Source organism: Narcine bancroftii, chromosome 7 (genome assembly GCF_036971445.1).
Source record: "Narcine bancroftii isolate sNarBan1 chromosome 7, sNarBan1.hap1, whole genome shotgun sequence".
Classification (NCBI taxonomy): Eukaryota; Metazoa; Chordata; class Chondrichthyes; order Torpediniformes; family Narcinidae; genus Narcine; species Narcine bancroftii.
In genome coordinates, this window is record NC_091475.1 from 28,968,151 (window position 1) to 28,993,479 (window position 25,329).

The 25,329-nt window shown below is 37.1% G+C and overlaps 1 protein-coding gene across 9 annotated transcripts in view; it reads right to left on the bottom strand.

Annotated features, from left to right (window-relative positions):
* The window catches only part of kdm6a (lysine (K)-specific demethylase 6A), a 317,187-nt gene that overhangs the window by 81,489 nt on the left and 210,369 nt on the right, over positions 1–25,329 (bottom strand). For 6 of the 9 annotated variants that reach the window (XM_069889290.1, XM_069889289.1, XM_069889295.1 and 3 more), the window contains 3 exons: positions 19,403–19,457; positions 12,937–12,971; positions 3,420–3,488 (listed from right to left, as the gene is read on the bottom strand). In XM_069889290.1, the coding sequence (XP_069745391.1) occupies positions 3,420–3,488; positions 12,937–12,971; positions 19,403–19,457 (159 nt within the window). The remainder of the gene's footprint in view (positions 1–3,419; positions 3,489–12,936; positions 12,972–19,402; positions 19,458–25,329) is intronic. The other 3 variants (XM_069889297.1, XM_069889294.1, XM_069889293.1) reach the window with 1 other exon arrangement.

A 25,329-nucleotide genomic window follows, 5' to 3' on the forward strand; every position in this document is an offset into this window, starting at 1 on the left:
TCTTGTCAGATCCGACTTCAGAACATTTCAAATTTATGAATCACATCTTTGAATATCTTTACTAAACAAAAATCAGTGAAATAATATTTCACACTAACAAATGACCAAGCAGCAACAGCCATTTGCAATGGAAGCATTTTAATCTTCAATCACTGTTTGTAAGTATTGTCTTGCTAGCGACCAAGTTCTAATTGTTAAATTTTGTTGCCCAATCTAAGACTCTCCAGACAGAGGAGAGGAAAGTTTAGTTTATGCAATCTTCTTAACCTTAGAAGTGCAAGTAAATCTCAGCTGATCTCCCTCTAAATATTGTGTATCCTATCATCTTTACAATGGTCAAAAATGCTTCTGAGGGATTTTTTTTTTAAAAAAGCAGCTGCAGCCACACTTCTAATCTGTTCCAATCAACTGGAGGCAAATTCCAATTAGCTTTGGTTATTTCATGTACACTTACCAGTTTCATGAATTATTCATATTGCTGTGACATGTACAAGATACAGCAAAAAAAAAACTGTTTTGCTTGCTGAACAAAGAACCCATATACAGCAGGTAGCGCAATAATAACAATTAAACAACAGTATAGGGAGCAGTGTAGCAATAATTCAAGTTGAGCATGGTATGCAGAAAAGTACAAAAGCATAGTGGAGGGCAAAGAGTAAAAACAGTTAAACACAATGCAAGAGCCTATGTAAACGACTGAAATTCCATACCATTCAAAAAGTGACTCTATAAAAACTCATACCATTCATTTGGCCCCCACAACAAGTTCTTTATTTTCAATACTAATTTCAATTCCTTTTTTGGCTGAATTTAGAGTCTATAATCTTGGCAATTTACTGAATTAAATACTTGCTTTCTGATTCAACATACTGACTGTTATCTTTAATGATGTTCCAGTGCCAATTCTGCTTCAGCCTATTTGAGCAGGTTTTTTTTGCACTGGTAATTCTGCCTTGCCCACAGAAAAAAGAATCTCAGGATTATATGTGATATCAGGCATATACCTAAATCTGAATCTGGTCTCATTAGTCTTCAGCCACATTGTAATGTGATTATCCTAATGGTCTCTTGATGGTTCCCCACAAATTTGAGTCACTCAAAATGCTGTCACTGGTCGGTATCAAATCATGCACATTCATCACCACCGTCAGTATTCTATAATTGTCTTATCTAAGTTAAAAATTTTAATTCTCATCTTTAATTTCACTTTTAGCCTCTATCCTTTCCATTTCTGTCACTTCCTTCAGCCACAGAACTCCCATATACTCTTTATTCCCTACAATGGAAAGCAAAATTTTAAGTGTTGCATTTAGATTCTGAAGGAATAGTCTGGAACAAACAGAGTAAATGCTTTTTTTCCTACAAAATCTGGTTCTCAATAAAACTATTATATAATGAATCACAAAATAGCCAACAAAGATATAACTTTATGAAAAATCTATGGTTATCTGATGTATCAGATAAAGTGATAAAGACTCCAAAAATTCAAAATGAAAATAATGGCCCAAAGCAATTCTAAAATTATAATTCAAACTGGGTTTAATTTAAAAACTAAATTAGCAACAGAGCAAGAAAATTACTTATTAAGTGCTTTATTCAGTGACTGCCTGGAGTCCAGTTTAGAATTTGATAATACCTTGTATGTAAAGAATTGAGCTGTTGTGCCCATCACCTTCAGTATACTTTAACTCACCCATTCTGTATCTTATTTTGGCTATACCCCACTTATAACTCTGCGCAAGGTTTATAAGTGCCCCTTCCCTGTGAAGCAGCCAAGTTTTGGTTTCTTTTGTACTTCTCTTCTACAGACTACAAAAGTGAAAAGAGGACTTTTACTTAAATGTGCTGTAGCCCTCTTTGAGAATGGCTTCTTCAGCTAGTCCAGAATTTGAAGGTGCATTGGCCGTGTCAATAGTCATAATTACGCAAATTGACAGAAAATTATTACTGTCATATGTGCAAAATTGCAACACAAAATTCAGTACAAAGTAAATTTATTTTGTGGGATGCTTTAAAGGCTTATTTAAGAGCGCAGATTATTAGTTATTCTACTAAAGTTAAAAAAAACAACATACTACAGAAACTCTTAATTTGGAAAAGGAGATTGATACTTTAGAAAAGAAGTTACAACGAAACTCGACTGAAGATAAAAAAAGAAGCTCAATGAATGAAATTGAAATTGCAAAATAATACTTTACAAACATATAAGTATGAGAAGTTAATACAGAGGTTACAAACATATAAGTATGAGAAGTTAATAGAGGTTTAAGCAACGCTATTTTGAATTGGGGAACATGCACATAAGGTATTAGCTTGGCAATTGAAGACAGAGCAGGCATCTAGAACAATAAATGTGGTAAGGAAAAAATTAGCAGTTACATATAAACCTCAAGAAATCAATGAGGAGTTTTATCTTTTTTATCAAGAATTATACACTTCGGAAAAAATAAAACCAATCTCCGCTTCCCATTTACCTTTAGATTTATCCCAACCCTTTTTATCTATACCATCCTGTAATATTTGATACATAACTGAAATATAACCCTTCTCTGGTACCTTCATAAGAAAAGTCTCAAATTTAGTCATTTCAGGTAAAGTCAACCACATGATTTACCAAAGATCGAATTTGATAATAAAGAAACAAAGAATTCTTATCAATACCATAACTGTCCCTCATCTGATCAAAAGATAAAAATTTACCTTCTTTAAAACAATCTCCAAAACTTTCCACACCTTTAAATCTCCAATGTAATAAACTTTGATTATGTATTGAGAAAGAAATAAGTTGATTATTATACAACGGAGTCAAGGCCGACAATTCACCACTAGAACCTATCATTTTATTTTTTTTTGTCCATAACTTCATTAAATGTTTTAGTATAGGCACATTATGTTGCTGTAACAAATTTACATTCCATCTAAACAAAAATTGATGTATTTCAAATTCAAAAGTATTTGCCATCTCAGTTTTGGCCCAACTTGGGGGCTGTTCCAAATCCATCAATTAACTAATAAATTTAAGTTGGGTCGCTTCATAATAATTTCGTAAATGTGGTAAACATAGTCCCCCCAGATCATATTTCCAAGTTAATTTATTCAAGGCTACTCTTGAAAATTTACCTCTCCATAAAAACTCCCTAACCATTTTATTCAAATCTCGAAAAAAAATATAATCAATACGGAATAGATTGAAATAAATATTGTATACATGGAAAAATTGTATTTATTCTACCCAATAAATTAATAGGTAAATCTTTCCATTTAATCAAATCAGTTTTAATTTTTTTTATTAACAGAACATAATTTAATTTATATAAAGATTGATAATTGACATCCATGATTATACCCAAATACTTAATTCGATCCGTCCATTTCAAATTAAGAATGTTCTTATAAGATGAATAATCTCCTTCACTCACCAGTAATACTTTGCTTTTTTCCCAATTAACTTTATATCCAGAAAGACGTCCATATTGCATCAAACACTCCTTCAAATGCAAAAGTAATTGAGCTGGATTTGTTAGGTACACCAATACATCATCAGGATGATTGGTCAGATATTTGTTATGATAGTATAACTAGACTGATAAATGCACGTTATGCAATGATTAATTATAATTTTTTACATCAATTATACTTAACACCTGAAAAGCTAAAAAAATATGGTTTTCATGAATCAGATTTGTGTTTTAAATGTGGTAACACTGTTGGAACTTTTCTTCACGCGATTTGGTCATGTGTATATATATTGGAAGAAAGTACAATCGTTTCTGGAATACCTGTATAAGATTAAAATACCTTTAGATCCAACAGTATTTTTATTGGGTAGTTTTCAACCTCTGAAAGGTCTGGGATTAGATAAATTTCAACTTGCTTTTGTATATTTAGTATTATCTGTAGCGAAAAAAATGTATTGCTAGTACGTGGAAAGATACGAATATGATTGATATTAATAGATGGCATAATGAGATGAAATATTGTTTAATAATGGGAAAAAAATCACACGTTTCACATAACTATAGTTTTTTTTATTAATAAGTGGTTGTTATTTTCAGAATATTTACATTTTGATTTACATTGATTAGATCTTAATATGTATGCTTAATTTTTCTTTAATTTTTTTTCTTTATGGCTCTCCTTAGGAGATTTGGCTGACAGGGAGAGGGGGATTTTCCTTTTTTTCCCTCTTTTTTCTTTTTTTCTTTTATATATATATAAAATATATCGTTCATGCTTAGTTTATTGTTATATATGTTACTTACTATCTGTATTTTGAACGAATAAATAAAGTTAAAAAAAAAATTATACACTTCTGGAGGGGCTCAAGATGACAATCAGGTTGAGTCTTTTTTGACTAATTTATATTTAATAACTTTAAAGGAAAAAGATGTACAGGAGTTAGATAGTTTGTTTTACTGATTTGGAGGTTAAGGAAGTTTTACAAACTAAGCTGGGTGGGAAATCTCCAGGAGTGGATGGGTTTACTTTTAGAGTTTTATAAAGAATTTTATGATTTATTACTTCTGGTATTTATGGAAGCATTAAATCAAGCTACAGAAACGGGTGAATTCCCGGAGTCTTTTTCAAGAGTGTTGATTACTGTTATTTCTAAGAAAGGTGGAGATCCTTTAAAAGTGGCTTCATATAGACCAATTTCTTTACTTAATGTTGATTATAAAATTGTAGCTAAGATGTTATCTTATAGACTTGCAAAGTTTTTACCACAGTTAATTCAGTTGATCAAGCAGATTTTATAAAAATTGTTATTCAGCAGATAATATTATTAAATTAATTACATTAATTAATGCATCAAAGAAACAACCCAACCAACCAATGATAGTACCACTAAATGCTGAAAAAGCTTTTGATGGGTAGAGTGGAATTTTTTATTTAAAGTGTTGGAAAGATTTAAATTTGGACCACTCTTTACTGGTTGGGTGAAGGCTTGATATAAAAATCCATTGGCTCGGGTGATGACTAATGGACAAATTTCATTTTCATTTAATTTGACTAGGTCAACGAGGCAAGGTTGTCCGTTGTGGCTGGCTTTATTTGCTTTGGTCATTGAGTCACTGGCTTAAGCTATTAGACAGTATAATATTATTCAAGGAATTAAAATTGGTAATGAGGAATACAAGATTAATTTGTTTGTGGATGATGTGTTAATTTATTTAATGCATCCTAAAGGATCTTTGGAAAGGCTCCAATTTCATTTGGAACAGTGAGGAGAAATGTCAGGATATAAGGTTAATTGGAATAAAAGTGAAATATTACCGATTTCAAATGAGGATTACTTAGATTATAAACAAGTTACACGGTTTTGATGGGCTAATAAAATTAAATATTTAGGAGTAATAGTTGGTGTTGAATATCAAAATGTATATAAATTGAATTATGTACCTTTATTAAATAAAATTAAATCTGATTTGAAAAAATGGAAAGATTTATCATTAACTTTGATAGGACGAGTAAATTGTGTTAAAATGAATATTTTTCCACGTATTCAATATCTTTTTCAATCTATTCCTTGTATACTTCCAAAAATTTTCTTTAAAGATTTAAATGCATCAGTCCATTTACTTTTATGGAAAGGTAAATTAGCTAGAGTGTCTTTCCAAAAATTGACATGAAAGTATGCATTAAATGGACTTCAATTACCGCATTTTCAGAATTATTACGAAGCTGCCAAATTAAAGTTTATTAATAGAATGTTTGACATAAATCAACCCCCGATTTGGGCTAAAATTGAGTTAGCACAAATTGCTGATTGTTTTATTAATCAATTTATTTATAAGTGGAACCCTTCTCTTTTAAAAAACTATAATGTACCAGTATTGAGGCATTTGATGAAGATTTAGTAATAAATTTTTTGATAAACTTATCAGTTATTAAATATTCAAATTGACTTTGTTCGGTAAATCTAAAATTCAGTCCTAACATTCTTTTTAAATATATTTTAAGTTGATAAGAAAAAAATGGTATTATTGGTATATTATATTTATTCTTGAATTGGTCAAAAGTTTAAAAAAACAAAAAAACAATCCTTTATCCTTCTTATTCTAGTTATACCGTATATCAAAAAATGAATTTTATTAACTGTAAACAAAATGAAAGGATTTTGCTTTAATAACATTCTAACTAATTGATAATTCTTCAATCTTCTTTCTACATGGATTCCATTCTGTCAGCATCATATTCCCCATTAACTCACTCGATACACCATACCATCCCTTACTATAGTTTTCCAATAAATTTAATAATCCATTAATCTTATCAAAATATAATAGATCACTTACATTATAGGTTAAAACTTCTTCCCCCTTTAAATTCTCTTCAAACATATAATTTCAGTTACAACAAAATTCTTTCAGTTATGTAATTAATTCGGGTATCAACAACCATCTGTTGTTCTTTAACAGGTAATGAGTAGGCATATACCTTTGCTTCATTGGGCTCTGTAAAAAATCTATTCCTCCTGCCCAGGACAAATACTTACAATACAGCTGGATATCTCAAAACAAAGGCATAGCCTTTTTTCCATAACACATCTTTAACCAGATTAAACTCTTCTCTTTTTTAACAAATCAGAACTTAAGTCTGGATAAAAGAAAATCTTATTTCCATTATAAATCAAAGGTGATTGTCTTTCTTTAACTTGTTTTGCTGCCAACTCCAATATCTTCTCTCTTACTTCATATCGAAGGAATCTGACAAGTATTGGACAGGACCTTTGGTCAGGCTGAGGTTTAGTCTCAATGCCCTATGGGCTTGCTCAAACTCCAAATCTCCTCAAAATTCAGCCTGACCTAAAGATTACGGTATCCATCATTGCAAAAAAAATTTCAAATCTTGACTCTCACCACCTTCTTTAAGTCCAACAATCTGCATATTATTCTGTCTACTAAAATTTTCCAGAATGTCTATTTTTTGCATTAACTGATTGTTCTTGACAGCAGCTTCTGCTTGTAATTTCTTCATTTGGTCTTTAATATTTTCAATCTCAAATTCATTTCCTTTAATTTTCCCATTCACTATTTCAAATCATGTCAACTTGTTGCATTAATCTTTCAAACGTCACCATTCTTCCTTACTTCTTCAGTTAATATTTCCATTGACTGTCAAAAAGAATCTAAAAATTGCCTCGTTTTTCCAGAAGATAAAGAAGCTTCTGCACCTTTTTCTGCTTTTTTTCTTAATTGTAGGTCCAAGCCATGAAAGACCCCAACAATGAAGACGCTGTTTACATCCGGTACCGCACGGATGGCAGTCTCTTCAATCTGAGGCGCCTGCAAGCTCACACCAAGACACAAGAGAAACTTGTCCGTGAACTACTCTTTGCAGATGATGCCGCTTTAGTTGCCCATTCAGAGCCAGCTCTTCAGCGCTTGACGTCCTGCTTTGCGGAAACTGCCAAAATGTTTGGCCTGGAAGTCAGCCTGAAGAAAACTGAGGTCCTCCATCAGCCAGCTCCCCACCATGACTACCAGCCCCCCCACATCTCCATCGGGCACACAAAACTCAAAACGGTCAACCAGTTTACCTATCTCGGCTGCACCATTTCATCAGATGCAAGGATCGACAATGAGATAGACAACAGACTCGCCAAGGCAAATAGCGCCTTTGGAAGACTACACAAAAGAGTCTGGAAAAACAACCAACTGAAAAACCTCACAAAGATAAGCGTATACAGAGCCGTTGTCATACCCACACTCCTGTTCGGCTCCGAATCATGGGTCCTCTACCGGCACCACCTACGGCTCCTAGAACGCTTCCACCAGCGTTGTCTCCGCTCCATCCTCAACATCCATTGGAGCGCTTTCATCCCTAACGTCGAAGTACTCGAGATGGCAGAGGTCGACAGCATTGAGTCCACGCTGCTGAAGATCCAGCTGCGCTGGATGGGTCACGTCTCCAGAATGGAGGACCATCGCCTTCCCAAGATCATGTTATATGGCGAGCTCTCCACTGGCCACCGTGACAGAGGTGCACCAAAGAAAAGGTACAAGGACTGCCTAAAGAAATCTCTTGGTGCCTGCCACATTGACCACCGCCAGTGGGCTGATAACGCCTCAAACCGTGCATCTTGGCGCCTCACAGTTTGGCAGGCAGCAACCTCCTTTGAAGAAGACCGCAGAGCCCACCTCACTGACAAAAGGCAAAGGAGGAAAAACCCAACACCCAACCCCAACCAACCAATTTTCCCCTGCAACCGCTGCAACCGTGTCTGCCTGTCCCGCATCGGACTTGTCAGCCACAAACGAGCCTGCAGCTGACGTGGACTTTTTACCCCCTCCATAAATCTTCGTCCGCGAAGCCAAGCCAAAGAGAAGAAAAGAGAGGTCGTTCCTGATCTTTCCTTTGCTTTTCCTCTTCTTGATTGCTGGAGCTGTGAGCATCTTGTACCTTTATTAAAATGTGGTTTTTTTTGTGTGCTCTGCGCATGCACGACTCCTCGTGCATGTGCAGTCACTTCATCAGTCAACGTTGACGGCCATTGTTGGAGGGGACCTTATGCAGCAGTGAACAAGAGGCTTCTGGTCTCTCTCCTTTGGATATTTCCTTGCGGACAGCACCAGGATCCTTTCTCAAGGCAGGCCTCTCTTTTTTTTTTACTTGTTCCTTTTCTTGCTTGGTTTCTTGTATTGAAGTATGGCCTTTATCCTTCTTTGGTGACATTGTCTTCTATGTCTTTAGATAGTTCTTCCTTATAGTTTCTGTAACTTTTAGAGTCCTTTTTATCACTTTTTCGAAGATAGCAGGTCACGCAGCACGCCCCAATCATTAATTTGTATCATTTCCAAACTTGGCCTTTCAAACTGATCATATTATCAATGGAAGAATCTTATCCAGTCTTGCTATCTCATGCAGCACCATAGTAATCAAGATTTTCAACTGCTACAAAATTGTTTTTTAACAATGATAGCCCATCTATCTCTCTCATTGACTGCTGGTAAACTATTTCTTCATGTAATAGCGCTTCAATAAACACAAACACAGCTTCAAAGTGAAAATATGCAAAAAGAAAATTAAGTATCTACTTGAAAGGTGTCTGGAATTAAGCATCAAGTCATTATTAAAAGAATATTACTTTATGACAAATATATTCTTCCAACAATTTTTAATTTAAAATGTGATGACATGATGCTATCTTTTTAAAAATTCAGGGTGAATATTACAAGACCAGCTATATATTATACATTAGTACCACCTCCAGACGTTAGCTTTGATATCCATTACCCAGTAACTGAAATAGAGATTGCAAACATGAAAAAAATGTTAAAATACCTTCCAAAGTTCATCAAACAAAATAAATTTCGTGCAAATGCAGACATCCTCCAACACATTTCATCCTTTTCTCACCTCTGTCCAAACCTTGAGTCTATGTCCCCTAGTTCTAGTCTCACCTGCCAGTGGAAATAACCTCTCTTACCTATTTCTTTCATAATTCTATGTTTCTATAAGATTCCCCTACATCTTTCTAAACTCTAATGAGTATACATTACACTACTCAATCCCTCCTAATAAGCTCACCCAATCATTTCCAAAACCAACCTGGTGAACCTCCTCTGCTCTGCCTGCAAAGCCATATATCCTTTCTCAAGTAAGACCAGAATTACCCATAGCATTCCATGTGTAGTCTCACCAGTACCCTGTTCAGAAATTCCCTGTAATTAAAATCAACGCCTCCAGCATTGAAAACCAAATTTCAATTTGTTTTAACAATTATCTGCTGCACCTGCAAACTAACCTTTTACAATTCACAGAGAAGCACTCCCAGGTCTCTCCGCTGACTATACAACAGCCCTCTGCAATTTTTCACCTTTTAAATATTAGAGCGATTTATTATTTTCCTTCCAATGTGGATGACCTCACATTCACCAATGTTGTATTCCATCTGCCAATCTCATGCCCACTCTTGCCATTCAACATCTGATAATACGTCAGGAACTAAATAAGTAAGTAAATTAATGTTAAATCAGATCCAATGAAATTTTCACAAAAAAACCCTATCAACATACCGTATGGGTACATTTATTATTCATGCAAGAAACGGTACTAAATTTCTGTGACAGGAGAATGTGCCTTATGATAGGAAAATTCAAAAGTTAGCAACAAGATGATTTTTTTTCTCTGGAAACAGAAAAGTAAGAATAACTACTAAATATATATGTGTAATAGTCAAATTTTGTGGATCGATTTTTTGGGGGCTAAAATTTAGGGGATCGACTATAACACATACACTACTTTTGACTGCATTAAGTACTTGCATCTTTTGGGACGTCGGGAACTCGGTGAGCGGGTGGTCAAGGCAAGGATCCGCGGTTGGGGCATCGGGAGTACTGGAGGGCTGGTGGCTGAGGTAGTTCAGATGAGCGGGTGGCCGGGGCCTAGGTCAGGGCATCGGGACAAAAATAGGAAGGTTGACTTTTGCATGCGATATATGGAAAATATCAGATTTTTGGGCCCAAAGTAGAAGGGGTTGACTTTTACATGGTAATCAATACAAACCTCACAAGTAGATTGAATCTACCAGTGGCCCTGTAAATTGGCAAGTATAATCCAGTTTATTCTGCTCCAAGCATGCTCTATTCTATCAAATTGGCTTTCTATCCTGAGCTCCTCTTCATTCTATGCAATTATGATTGTGTTCTTCCCATCGTGCATTTCACTCATTCACTATTCCCAGTACTCTCACTACATACCACACACACTCCATCTGCCTTCCTGTATCTTCACTCTCACATTTATTTCCAAGTATTGGTCTTCTTTATACATCTCACTCCCCAAGCATCCTCCTTCCTCAAGCACTTCCATGCATACATGAAGTAAAAACACAAAATGCGGGAGAAGCTCAGCAGGTCAAACAGTGTCCTTTATGTAGCAAAGATACATAACCAACATTTTGGGCTTAAGCCCTTAATCAACATATGAGAAAATGCTGGCAAGCATCCAAACAAAAGAGTAGGAGTGGGAAAGGGGGTGGGGGGGGAGGGGGGGGGGGGGAGAGGTGTGTAAAGGCAGGAGACGATAGGTGGAGAAAGGAGGGAGGGGACATCAGCAATGAGGGGGAGAGATGGTAGGGCTGTGTGGGTGAAAGAACACAAAGGACAGGAAAAGGTGGGAGGGGAAACAAAAGACGAAGGTTTAGTGGAAAACTGTAAAGTCATTGTTCATGCCATGTGGCTGGAGGGTGCCCATAAGGAAAATAAGATATTGTTCCTCCAGTCTGCAGGTGGTCAGGGTGGGACAGTACGTAACGTCATGAACAGACGCGAGCATGCGAGGTGACTCAGAAATGGTTGGCCACTGTGAGGTCGCTGTGGTTGCAACCTGAGCGGAGTTGCTGAGCAAAGCGATCTCCCAGTCTGCGACCAGTCTCACCGATGTAGAGAATGCCACAAAGAGTGCACTGGATGTAGTAAATAAGTCTCCTACCTTGCCACTCCCCTTTCCCCCCTCCTACTCTTTTGTTCAGATGCTTGACGGCATTTTGATGAGGGGCTCAAGCCCAAAACGTTGCTTTTGTATCTTTACCTTTGCTAGATAAAGGAGACTGTTTGACCTGCTGAGCTTCTCCACATTTTGTGTTTTTACTTCAACCACGGCATAAACAGAATTTTGTGATGTACTTCCATGCATACTTGTACATCTCCCATTCCACATCCTTACTCATTTGGCCTAATCAGCTATCCTTGTTTAAATTGTGCCCTTCCCACATCTTTGCATTTTCTCATATCCTTCATTATCAATCTGACTCAAATGCACACAAATATCCTCATTAGTGCTTATACATACAAATTCACCCAGAAAAGAATTGAAAGCATCATTACAGGTCAATTATCAAAGAACATTATTGCACAGCTCATGATGTTGTGCTAATCCACAACAAACTAATTTTTCCCTACCTCAACTATAACCCTCTATTTTTTTTCTACATCTGTGTCTAACTAAAAGTATTTTGAATGTCGCTATTGTACCAGCCTCCATCACCACCTTCAGCAACGCATTCCAGGCATCCACTACTCTATACGTAAACAAGCTTGCCTCTGACATCTCCTATAATCCTTCCTATATTTACCTTATAAAGACGACCTCTGGTATTTGCTATTGTTGTGTCAGGAAAAAAAGTGCTGGCTGTTCACCCTATATAAGCCTGTTAGAATCGAATAAATCTCTATTAAGTCACCTTTCATTCTTTGTTGCTCCAAAGAGGAAAGACTTAGCTCAGTCAGCCTTGCTCCATATGACATGTTTTCCAATCCAATCAACATCCTGGTAAATCTGCTCTGCACTCTCTCCAAAGCATCAACATCCTTCCTGTAATGAATGACCAGAAATGAACCCAATACTCGAGGTGTGGTCTAACCACAATTAAGCTGCAACATTACCTCACAGCACTTGAACTCAATCCCCAGACTAAAACTCAACATGCCAAAAGTTTCCTGAACTACCTGATCAATTTATGTGGCAACCTTCAGGGATCTATGGACCTGAACACCAAGATCCATCAGTTCCTCCACAGTTAACACTCTGCCCAATTCTGCATCATGTCTGGCTCCCGTTGAATCCTATAATAATCTTTCACGCTATCCACAACATCTCCAACTTTTGGATCATCTGCAAACTTACTTACCACACCCCCTCCACTTCTTCATCCAAGTCATTTATATATATAAAAAAAATCAGTGCACGAGTCCCAGAAAAGATCCCAGCAGAATGCCACTGGTTGCTGACTGCCAGGCAGAGCAAGTTTCATTTACTACTTCTCTTTATTCTGCAGACAAATCAATTCTGAATCCAAGCAATCAAGGTTCTTAGGATCACATGGCTCATGATTTCTGAATGAGCCTACCATGGAGGATCTTGACAAATGCCTTACTAAATATCGATATACCCATCTCCTTACCTTCATCAAATAATGAGAGGATGGCTTACCTGGATTTCATACAAGTGAGCAACATGGAACTGAACTGTAAACAAAAATTAACCATTTTAGTAGTTGGCACTTCAAACAATTTGTTTTCAATTTAATACAATGCATATATATTCAATCGATAAGCTAACAAATATCAAACCAAAAATCTAGAAATGTGTCAACAGTCAGAGAAATTCATCCATGAAAAGAATTTCCAACTGAAGTGGCTAAAATAAAAAATTAAATTCCAGATGTTGACATCAAAATATCCCTTTAAATGATACATCCAAGCAATCTAGTAGGTTTGTAGGATACTATTTGTTGAGTCAAAGACCATACAATCTCCCTATTGTATTAAGCAATCACCATAAACCTATGTCATTCAAATAAGATTGCAAATATTATTCAATAGCAAATAATATTTTAGATCTATATTATTTATACATTTCCATTTATTTAGCTACATGTCAAATTTGTTCTAGAAAGTTTACAAGCCACACAAAGGAAGCTTAGCATTTGTATAGTGCCTTTCACAGTGTCAGATCATCCCAAAGTGCCTCAGAGTCAAGGAAGTATCATCTACCTAATGTGGAAAACATACCAAGTGTATGCAAATGCTTGGTGGCTATTAACATTTTTTGGGTAGTGTTCTGAGGTCTTTATAAGAGGGGCAAAAGATGATAAATGCAATGAAAAATTCGTTAGACTGTAAATGTGAAAGTGACAAGCAATTCATGGCTTGAGAATATAGGATTTTCTTTAAGCAGTGGGAAAGATCTGTACTATTGTTAAGTATTTTCATTATAAGCAGGAAGTCAAGTTGACAGCTAGGACATTATGAATAAGAATTTAAAAACTGAACACAACCTTGAATTCAACAGTGTTTTATTTGGGGCCAGGGCATGCCATAGATTGAATACAATAGGGAAATGCGTACAAGATAAGCTATTAAAAATCTGCTAGCAGTATTCAGAAAATATGAAATATAAAATGTCAGATAACAAAGCAAAGTAACAGAATGGGATTAATTCCAGGTACAGACTGGCTCAATACAACTTTCTACGCCAGCTTTACCTCACACTGCAAAATATTCATATGGCAAAACTGGAGATGTCAAGAGATTTGTTTCAGGTGTGGAGTGAAATAGTGAACGTTTGTTCAAGCAACTTGGTCCTACGTAAAGGTGGGCCCATTTTGGCAGGATTTAACTGATGTACTAACCAGAATTACAAAAGTAACCTTTCCACCAGACCTAATGTTGTATCTTCTGGGGAACCTCATGGACATAAGCTATAAATTAACCAAATTCAATTCGTATTAATTGGTTTGTCCATAGTAAAAAAGTGAATAGCGATGATCTGGAAGTCTGACTCCCCTTTTCTCATCAGTAAGTGGATTACCGAGATGCATAGCTGTATACCCATGGGAAAAAATTACCTATAATCTTAGAAACCAACACAGCACCTTTGTTAAAATATGGCAGCCATATCTGACATACATGGAAACACAACTGTAGCCACACCCTGATAAAAATACCAACAGGTGGATTAATAAAAGAAATTATATAAGGAGATGGCTCCACTGCCTCCCCAGATGTCCATTGGAAGCACTGACGCTGCACCCAGTGTTTTTTTTTCCTTTCTTTTCTTTTTAAAGGGGGGTGGGAGAGGGAGGGGGAAAATCACATGTATGTAAATTTGTTGATGGATACCTATCCATCTTGAAGCAATGTGTGATGTGGTTTCTTTGCTTTAGTGATGGAAAAATAATAAAATATTTAAAGTAATAGAATGGAAAAAACATGTGCTGTTTTCAGAATGATAAGGCATAAATATGATAGGAGGCAAAAGTAAAAGTAAAATCTAATGCAGTAATCTATGGTAATCCAGCATCCGAGGGATGGGTGATGCCAGACTTCTGAATGCTCCAGATGATGGATTTTACTTCTAACAATACTGAAGCATACTTTATTTCACTTTTATTTTTAAAAACATGTCACACAGTAGTATAATGCATTTTTCCACTGAACCCAATGAGCTTAAAAAGAACAGGAAATACTCAAGAATTCCAAACCACTGCCCCAGGCACAAATATACCCACATCCCCGTGTCCTGAACTCTTGCTCTGGCCACACATCCAGTGCATCAACCAGACCTTGCCCCTGACCATACTCTGGCCGCACATCACCCCAATCTGGACATCCGCTCATACTGTAAACAAACAAGCCAGATGCAAATCATCAATATTTCTATTAAATGGACAGCAGTTTGTTGGTGTTTTACAGTTTTGGAGTGAATAATTTCAATTTAACACTGCTTGTTCTTTGGAAAGTCATAAAACAACACGGAAATAGGACCTTCAGATCAACTCACAAATGCCAGCCAGGTTTTACATCTGTGCCAGACCCATTTGCTGGCATTTGGCATCCCTCCAAACCTGTCCATCTGTCTTTTAAACATCATAATTGTATTTGCCTCCATCACTTCTTCTGGTAGCGCAATCATTTTCCTATTATCTACTGCATGGAAAAAGTTGCCCTTCTGATCCCTTTTAAATCTTCTCTCTCTTTTTAAACCAAGGTCCACCCTTTCCTGGGGAAAAAATGACCCTCAACTTATCTATGCACCTCATCATTTTCCCTTAGTTCCTACACAACAGGGGAAGAAAAGTCAGCCTTTCCAGCTTTGTAACACAAATCCTCCAGACCATTGTGAATCTTTCATACACCCTATCCAGCTCAATGATATTCATCATATAGCTGAATTAACAGAACGGCAACTATACTGGCCTCACCAACAACTTGCCCAGCCATAACATGATATTCTACTTCCAGAACACTGAAGGCAAGCTTCTTCACCACCCTGTCTACAAATGTTGTCAATAAACGATGTATCTGATGGGAGTCACGCGATGGAGTAGTGGCCGGACGGTGAACTCCAGCCCTCTCCAGAAAAGTCGGGAAAAACAAGAGAAAACACAAAGGCACAGAAATAAAAGTTACAGAAAAGTGAGTATAAAGGTGGAAAGAAGATGGCGACAAAAAAAGAAAAGTCGAAAGCAACGGTAAGAAGAGAGGAAGAGAAGACAAAGGAGGGAAAAGGTGAAGGCCTTACCTGTCCGAAGAGGCCCGCTGCGGAGAGAGAAACCCGCTCCCTCAGGTCGGTAAATAATGGACTACAAAAATGGCTCGCAGAGCCGAACAAAAGTGCGCAACCGCGCATGCGCGAGGTTTCGCGCATGCGCGATGCGAATGAAAAAAAACACACCGACGGGAGGGGGGACCAGCTGGGGAGTCGATCTCCACAGCCGGCAACGACAGCTGCAGAACACCTGCAGCAAGAAGAGACCACAGAAGACAATAGAAACAAGATAGAAGAGGAGGAAAGGGCACCAAAGAAACAACAGATGGTCAACCCAGAGGAAGAAGAAGAGGAAGAGTATGGTGAAATAGAAGAAGAAAAGAGAGGCAAGGTAAAGGATATACTTGCTCTTATTAGAGGATACATGGAATCATTTAAAGAATGGCAAACACAGGAATTTAAGGATTTAAGAAAAAGAATAAACAACACAGAGGAGAAAATAATTAAAATGGAGATGACCTTAACAGAAATGGGAAAAAAAATGGAAAAGATGGAAGAGCGGGCAGTAGCAGCAGAAATGGAGGTAGAAGACTTAAAAAAGAAATTGGAGAAATCTAATAAAAAAACTAAAGAGACACAAGAACTACTAGCTCAAAAAATAGATACAATGGAAAACCATAACAGAAGAAATAACATAAAGATAGTGGGCCTTAAGGAAGATGAAGAAGGCAAGAATATGAGGGAGTTTATAAAAGAGTGGATCCCTAAGACCCTAGGATGTCCAGAACTACAGCATGAAATGGAAATAGAAAGGGCACATAGAGTATTGGCCTCTAAACCACAACCACAACAAAAACCAAGATCTATTGTAGTAAAATTCCTAAGATATACTACAAGAGAAAAGGTACTGGAGAAGACAATGGAAAAAGTAAGAGAGGGCAACAAACCACTGGAGTATAAAGGGCAAAAAATCTTCATTTATCCAGATATAAGTTTTGAACTCCTAAAGAAGAGAAAAGAGTTCAATACAGCAAAGGCGATTTTATGGAAGAAAGGGTATAAATTTATACTAAAGCATCCAGCGGTATTGAAAATATTTATTCCAGGACAACAAAACAGACTATTCGCGGATCCAGAAGAAGCACGAAAATTTGCAGAACAATTACAAAAATAGACTGAGGGAGGAAGACGGGTAATGAGAGTTAAAATGATCGCGACTGATATGTATGTGGGTAAAGACAAAAATAGACTGAGGGATGAAGACGGGTAATGAGAGTAAAAATGATCATGATTGATATGTATGCAGGTAAAGAGGTATAAGAGTGAATAGAGACAATGAGCATACATGAATGTATCTGTACTTAGAGGAAAATATAGATAGTATAGACAAGAATTAATAAGGGAAGGTAATGGAATAGAGAGAATAAGGAGGGAATTAAAAGAGGGACCTTTGTGACATATGAAAAGTGAAATCTTTTCTGGGGGAGGCGGGGTGGGGGGAAATAGCGGTCACTGCAAAATCAGTTGACGCTTGCGAGTGGATTCGCAAATCCAAATGGAGAGGGGAGATGTGGTTGTCCGACAAGGGATAAAGGACAACTCAGGAGGTGAAGGGGAGATTGGGGATAAATAAGATAGAAATAGGAGAATAAGGAAAATGTTAGATGTTGTAGGAATGTTGTCTTATAAAGAGTTGAAAATAAGAAAACAGAAATGGAAAAGGAGGAAAGGTAATGATGGAAAAACGGAAAGAGAAGATAAACAAAATATAAAAGGGCTACGCTGAACTATATGTCTTTAAATATTAATGGAATACATAACCAAATTAAAAGGAAGAAACTACCAAATTTAAATGAATAAATGTATTCCATTAGAAAAAATAACATATTGGTTAAGAAATAACATTGAAATATTCGAACAAGTATAGGAGCCTTACATTAAATACAATAGCGAAAACCTACTGGGGACAAACATTACCTAAGTTGATGGAAGGAGAAGGAAAGAAAAGAATGGACTCAGTAGAATTTCTGGTGTAATTTTGTTGAATGACAACATTGTCTGACTGGCTTAATGCAACCTAGATTGTATACCTAAAATGGATGAGAGGGGGGGGTGGGGGGGTGGTTTGGGAGGAAAGGGGGGGGGGGGAGAAAAAGTCACTGTATATGTGTGAAAAGAAATAGTGTATATCATGGCTAATGTGATTTATGGTGTGAAAAATAAAAAAATTTAAAAAAAAAAAAAAAAAAAAAAAAAAAAAAAATAAACGATGTATCTGTTTCACTTGGTCAATCTGTTCTACAGTGCTCTCCAGGGTTCTGAAACTGGTATTCTCCCCTGGTTTAACTTACCAAGAAGCAACACCTCACACTTGAGTTAACTCCATCTGGCATTCCTCGAACATTTTCCCAGCTGATCTAAATCCTTCCTCATTGACCACTATTCAACCAATTTTGATGGCATTCACAAATATTCTCACCAAATTGTCATAGAAATTATTTTAAAAAAACCATGGGCCAGGCACTGGTCCTTGTGGCACACTACTGGTCACAGACCTCCAATCTGATAAACAACCCAACACTACCACCCACTGACTACTTTCACCAAGCCAATTCTGAATCCAATCATCTAGATCACATGCAATTTACCTTTGGAACTAGTTTACCTGATGAGAACCTGTTTAAGCCCTTGAAGTTTATGTCAACAATGTCCACCTCCTGCACTCATCAACTGTCTTTTTCAACTCTTCCAAATTTGAGACAAGATTTTCCTTCCTGTCTATCCCTAATCAGTCCTCACTTATCCAAATGCTGCTGGATCCTGCTCAGAGAATCTCCTTCAGTAACCACCCCCCCCCCCACCACCCACCTTGCAGCCCTTCTTAAATAAAAGCACAACATTAGCCACTCTATGATCTTCTGGTACCTCACCAGAAGTTAAACATACAATTTCTTCCCCAGCTTCCCACATTTTTTCAAATGTGTGCAAGAGCAATTCTGCATTTAAGTCATCAATCTAGTCCTAGCTCTGCTACCTAATTCTGCTGAGTGGAGCAGAAGCATACTTTGCACACAGAAAGATAATAAAAAAGAAAAAGGTGGCAGAGCTATTGAGTGGAATAACCATGCATTACTCAATGATAATTAGCTCCACCAGCATACAGAAAGAAACACAATATTTAAAAACTTCAAGCTTCATGGGCATAAATAGAGGTCGCATAATAAGCAAAAGTGTCAAGCAATAAAAATCTTTCAGGTTCGCCACTGATGGTGCTCAACCCATTTAATTCCTCCAATAGATTTTTTTTGCTCAAGTTGTGCTCATAATTTTGTAAATGAAATCTGGCTTTGAGTGCTATATAAAAATAAGAAATAAAATTCCTTCTGGAGAATTTAAAAATACTTACTTTCTGCTTTGGACAGAGTGCAAGGGTTGGAATCGATCAATGCCAACTGAAAATGCTGCCAGAGAAAAGAAACAATATCATTTTAATACTAGCACAAAATCATAAACACTTGTCAATTAATCAAGAAGAATATACAGGTACATGTATACAAAATGTGAAAGGAACATGAAGAGTTGAACACAGTACAATTCGAAGTGCATTTTTAAATAACTGCAATTAAAATATTTGACAAAAAGTACAATCAGAAGTGTTCCATTAAATGTTTAAAACTATAATTCACAGCTTGCATCCTTTTCAAAAGATTCAAATGGCATTCTCAACTTGCAACAAGAATAATGCTGGTTTCATTAGTCTGTTGGTAGCTGACTTGAATTTTGTTAATTTGGCTTTGACCATCACTTCAGTGAAGTACTTGCTTTAATAAGTTGAAGCCATGGCTTAAAATTCATTCAATATGGTGAACAAATGTTGACCTATTTTTTTTTAAAGACTACCACCACCAATCATTAAAAAACATGAAATATTTCACTTCATTACTTCTTGATGCATTATATGCTTTTCATGGGAAGGCATAGATAGGTGAGAATTATTGATCACTCTCTTCTGTGCCAGTAATGGAATAGAAACTTGAAAAACAAAAAAAAAGTTAATCAATTACCATATAGTAGTATTAAGCAAATAATGACCCCAAATTGGAATTAGAATTTATTGTCATGAACATGTGTCACAAAATTTGTTTTGTTGAAGCATTATAGGTGCAAAAGTTGCTATAAAAATTACATTTTTAAAAAATAATTAATTAATGCTAAAAGATTAAAAAGTGAGGTAGTGTCTGCAGTTCACTGTCCATTCAGAAATCTGAAGAGAAGAAGCTGTTTTTATACCATTGGTCGTTCGTCTTCAGGTCCAGTACCTCTTTCCTGATGAGAAAGTGAGAAGTGAGAAGGGGGCATGGCCTGGGTGGAGAGGGTCCTTGATGATAGAGGCTACTTTCTTGAGACACCACCTCTTATAGATGTCCTGAATGGAGTGAAGACTGATGTCCATGATGGCACTGGCCAAGATCACATCTCTACCTGTCCTGTGCATTGGCACTTCCATATCAGACAATGATGCTAGTCAGAATGCTCTCCACGATATCCCTGTAGAAATTTGCAAATCTGATGAGAAACCAAATCTCCTCAAACTCCTATCGAAGTGAAGCTGCTGGTGAGCCTTCTCCATGATTGCATCGACACGAAGGCCCCATGATAGGTCATCAGACCTGAGTGCAAGGTTGCTGTTGTGACATCACTCACTTAGTTGATCTATCTCACTCCACAGGCTCCCTCATTGCCGTTTGTGATTCTGCCAATGACTGGGGTCATGGACAAATTTGTAGATGGCATTTGAAGTGTGCCTGATCACAGTAATGGTTATATAGCTAGTAGAGCAGTGGGCAAAGCACACATCCTTGGGGTGTGCCTGTGTTGATTGACAGTGAGGAGAAGACGTTGTTACCGATTCGCAGATTGTGGTTTTCCAATGAGGAAATCCAAGATATGGATATAGAGGAAGATGCAGGGACCCAGGTTTTGAAGCTTGCTGTCCAATACTGAGGAGATGATGGCATTGAAAGCTGAGCTATAATTGATAAAAACACCTGATGTACGTGTTGCTGTTGTCTAAATGACCCAGGGCTGAGTGGAGAGCCAATTAGATTGAATCTGCTGTGGAGTGATTATGGCAGTAGGCAAATTGCAGTGGATACAGTGATGAAGGGCTCAAGCCCGAAACACTGGTTATGTATCTTTTCCTTTGCTATATAAAGTACAGGTGCTTTTTTATCCAGAATTTCAAAAACAGAGAACGTCCAAAAATCAGCACTTTTTTCGGTAGATGACATCTGGTCATCTTAGATGGAGCTTGGCACTAAACATGACCCAATGCAACCCTCACTCAACTCCTGTATATCCCATCACATTCCACTACTTTATAAGCGCCTCTGAATTGCCTTTTCTAGCACTGCGGCACTTTCAGTCGGCTCAGTGGCAGCTCAATGGGTGTCGTTGATACCCATAATTCCCCACACAGCTGAAACGACTATACAGAAGGGGGCAGAGAAGAGAGAAAGAGAAAGAGAGAGATGGCAGTGCGACTCAGGTGGGCAAGGAGAGGGGGAGAGAGCAGGCAGCGGAACTAGGGCGGGCAGGGGGGGAAGAAGAGACAGCAGTGCGACTTTGGCGGGTGAGGGTGGGTGGAGATGGCAGTGCAACTCAGGCAGGCTTAAAAGGACAGAAATTAAAATGATTCTGAAATCTGGAAGATTCCAAATAATGACAGGTGTCCAGTCCCTATAAAAGGTTAAGCAACTGTATACTTTTTGACCTAATGAGTTTCTCCAGCATTGTGTTTTTATTTCAACCACAGTGTCTGCAGACTTTCATGTTTTACTACAAATTAAAAAGTGAGGTAGTGTCTGCAGTTCACTGACCCTAACCCCTCCATAAATCTTCGTCCGTGAAGCCAAGCCAAAGAAAGCAAGTCCAGGTCTCAGTGCTTTGAGAAAGGTGTGAAAACATTAAACTCAATTTTCTTAACATTTGAGAAATGCAAATAGGACTGCAGTCCTCAATTCCCTGAATATCAAGAAATATATCCATTTCTTTGAAAGAACGGAACTGAGTATTCAGCTGGTTAGAAAAAGCAAAAGGTAATGATTCCATCATAGTTACGTTATGGTACTTTTAGAATATAACACACATGAAATTCTTTAACTTTTGTCTACTGTAAGGCAGTCAGAGAGTCTCCACTTTGTCCAGCACCCCTCACAGAAACTGACACCACATGGTGTTCCTAGGTGGTCTCCCCTCGAAGTACTGACTAGTCCTGAGCCGGCTTAGCTTCCGAGATCAGACAATCTCAGGTGTATTCAGGCCATTAGGTGCTGTATATTTTATAAAAGATAATGTTCACTATCCCCAAGTGAAGAGATTTCTTGCATCAGTTCTAAACAGCCTAATCCTTACTCTCAAACAGAATCCCAAGACTTAGGATTATTTGTCAAGAAAAACAAACATCTTGCATTTCATTCCTCAGGCCACTTGAGATTTTTTTTAAACTGTCAATGAGATTGTCCCCAATACAGCCCAGATCTGTTCAAACTTTTCTTGCACGGCAAACCTGTCAGTCCTGGAACAAGATGAATAAACGTTACCGACATTCTCTCTATGGCAAATGCATCCTCTCTGTGCACTATACTGCAGGTGCAGTCTCAATAAAGCCTGAGACAATTTCAATGTCTTCGTTACTCCTGCATCTAAACACACCATTTTATCTCCTGCTTGCTGTAACTGCATTTTGGCTTTCAGTGACATATATAACTATAATATGATCCCTTCAAAAATCAAAATTGCTCTATATCTCACTGAGTTAAGCTCTTCTCTGTTATGTTCACCAAATAAATAATTTTGCATTTTTCCCCTCTGCCATGTTCTAAACCACAAACTCATCTTGACAATAAAAGCATTGTTACCTTCTCCTCTATACTCACAAACTAGGGAATATGATAAATGGTCCCTCAACCAAATTACTGATAATATTACAAATAGATCAGCTTCATGTATGACCCCATAATAGCCATTAAAACAATCCATTCTTTGTCCAATTGCCAATTCTCTATCTAGGACAATATATTACCCCTTTCTTCCAAATTCTACATGCTCTAAACTTGTTGACCAATCTCCTGAAATGGATTTAATCATAGGCCTTCTAAAATTCCAATTACATTAGTTCCTCCTTTTCTAATCTGCTGGCCACTTCCAAAATAGCTCCAAAGGTTTAGTTAAAATAATAGTTGCCTTTCATAAATCCATGTTGAGTTTGCTCAATCCTATTTTTCAGTGTGTTTTATTACATATTCTGCATTTCCCTTGCCACTGGCATCAATCTAATTGGGTCAAAATTGTTTGCCTTTATTCTTAATTAGTGAGGCTAACCTCCAATCCACAGGAACAATTCCATCAATAATCAAAGCGCTCGCTCGCTAACTCAACATTCACCTCTAAGATCAAGATGCTTTGGATTTGGATTAAACAGTTTTCAAGTTCACCATCTTTTTTTTTAAAACTTCATTTAGTTCTAGTAATTTCTTGTTCTGTTTTATCCCTGATTCTCTCATATCTGACAAGTTCAGTGAGTCTTCTTCTATAAAGACTAATGCAATTTATGGTCCCAATTCTCAGGCTCCTTCTAGCCACAGTACAGGCCTATTCCTTTGATTTAATTCTGCCTCTAATTTTTTTCATTTATTGTCAGATAAAGGTCTCATGGCCTATTAAGTCAAGTCAAATGCCTTGTAAATTCTTGCTATGATCTCAAGGTTAAAGGATCTGTACAGGACATTTCCATTTCTATCATATTAGGCATTGGCGATCCACAAACTTGGAGGTTAGAGGAAAGATGTGAGAGCAGACATCAAGAGCCAGAGCCATTCGGCATGGAAACAAGCCCTTGGCCCAACTCATCCATGTCAATGAAATTGCTTATTGAACTGAGTCTCATTTACCTATATTTGGCCCATATTCCTCTCTTCCTTTCGAAGACATGCACCCCTCTAAATGCCTTTTAAATATTGTATTTGTACCCACTCTACCACTTCCTCTGAGAGGGGCTGGTGGGGAGCAATGCAAGCACAATTTTCAATTCCACGTATTGTGTGGAATTGAGGAGCGAATTTAACCCCAAATCAGCACTAATCGAATCTGAATTTTCTCCACCTTCAGTACCCAACTACAGTAATACCCGTTATCTGGAATTAAAACAACCAGCAACCTCATGCAACCGGCAAAAAATAAAATCACAAAAATATTAATAAGTAGAAAATATTAAAGTTTAAAATTGGTGCTCACTATTAGTTCGCCAATCACACAAAACGCAAACTCAAACAACCAGAATTCACTTATCCACCACCTAACAATCCCCATAGGTGCAGGATACCAGGGGTTTTACTCTATTTAGAATTAGAATTGTGGGAAATTCTATAAACTATATCATATAAATATGATATATTTCTATAATATCACAATTATATACAATGTTCTGAGAAAAATATCATTAAGTATATTTTAAGACTATTGCTGCTTGTTTTATACATCAAACCATCTGGATGTGATTATAGGATATATAACTAGCAAGTATTACAATTATATCACCAAGAAAATTTATTCCAAACTTTTTGGCTTTAACACCTTTCCCTGCAAAATGTGGAGAAAATGCAATCCTTGTTGCCTCTTTTGCAACAAGACTTGGAGAGTTCAACTTTAGAATCTGCAAATCTCACCCAAAAAACTAGGCATTTCTCAAACACCACTCAACAAAAATACAGGAAATAATCAGAACATTGGTCTTGTACTTACTAAAGTACCATTTTCCAATGGAACCAAATACACATATTAAATGAAAAAACTATTTTCAACTGATATGCCACATTATTATACAAGGTTTCATAATGCATACTCCAATGTAGCTATATAACAAATAAAATAGAAATAAAAGTTATGGTAAACATAATACACCTGTTCTAACCAGTATCACAAAACCTTTATTCAAACTTACCACAGGGTAGAATGTGGATGCTGAGTTTTACCCCAGAGATAGCTATTACAGTGTACTTAGTATTAAAGTGATATTCCTTTTCTGAGGAAGATTGCCCTTTGTTCAAATAACTAGGACTCTGAAAGCAATTCGTAATCATACCACTGGAACCCAGCCAAGTTCTATTTAGTCATCTTGATAGTGGGAGACAGCGGACGTGCAGCACGTGCAGCAGAACCATCTCATTAAGCTCTCCCATTTCCTCACAAATCAAGATTTGTTTGTCTTGCAAGGAAGAAGATAAGGTTGCATAGCCACGTGAGCATTATAAAATGCAAGAGTGCTCCCAGCAC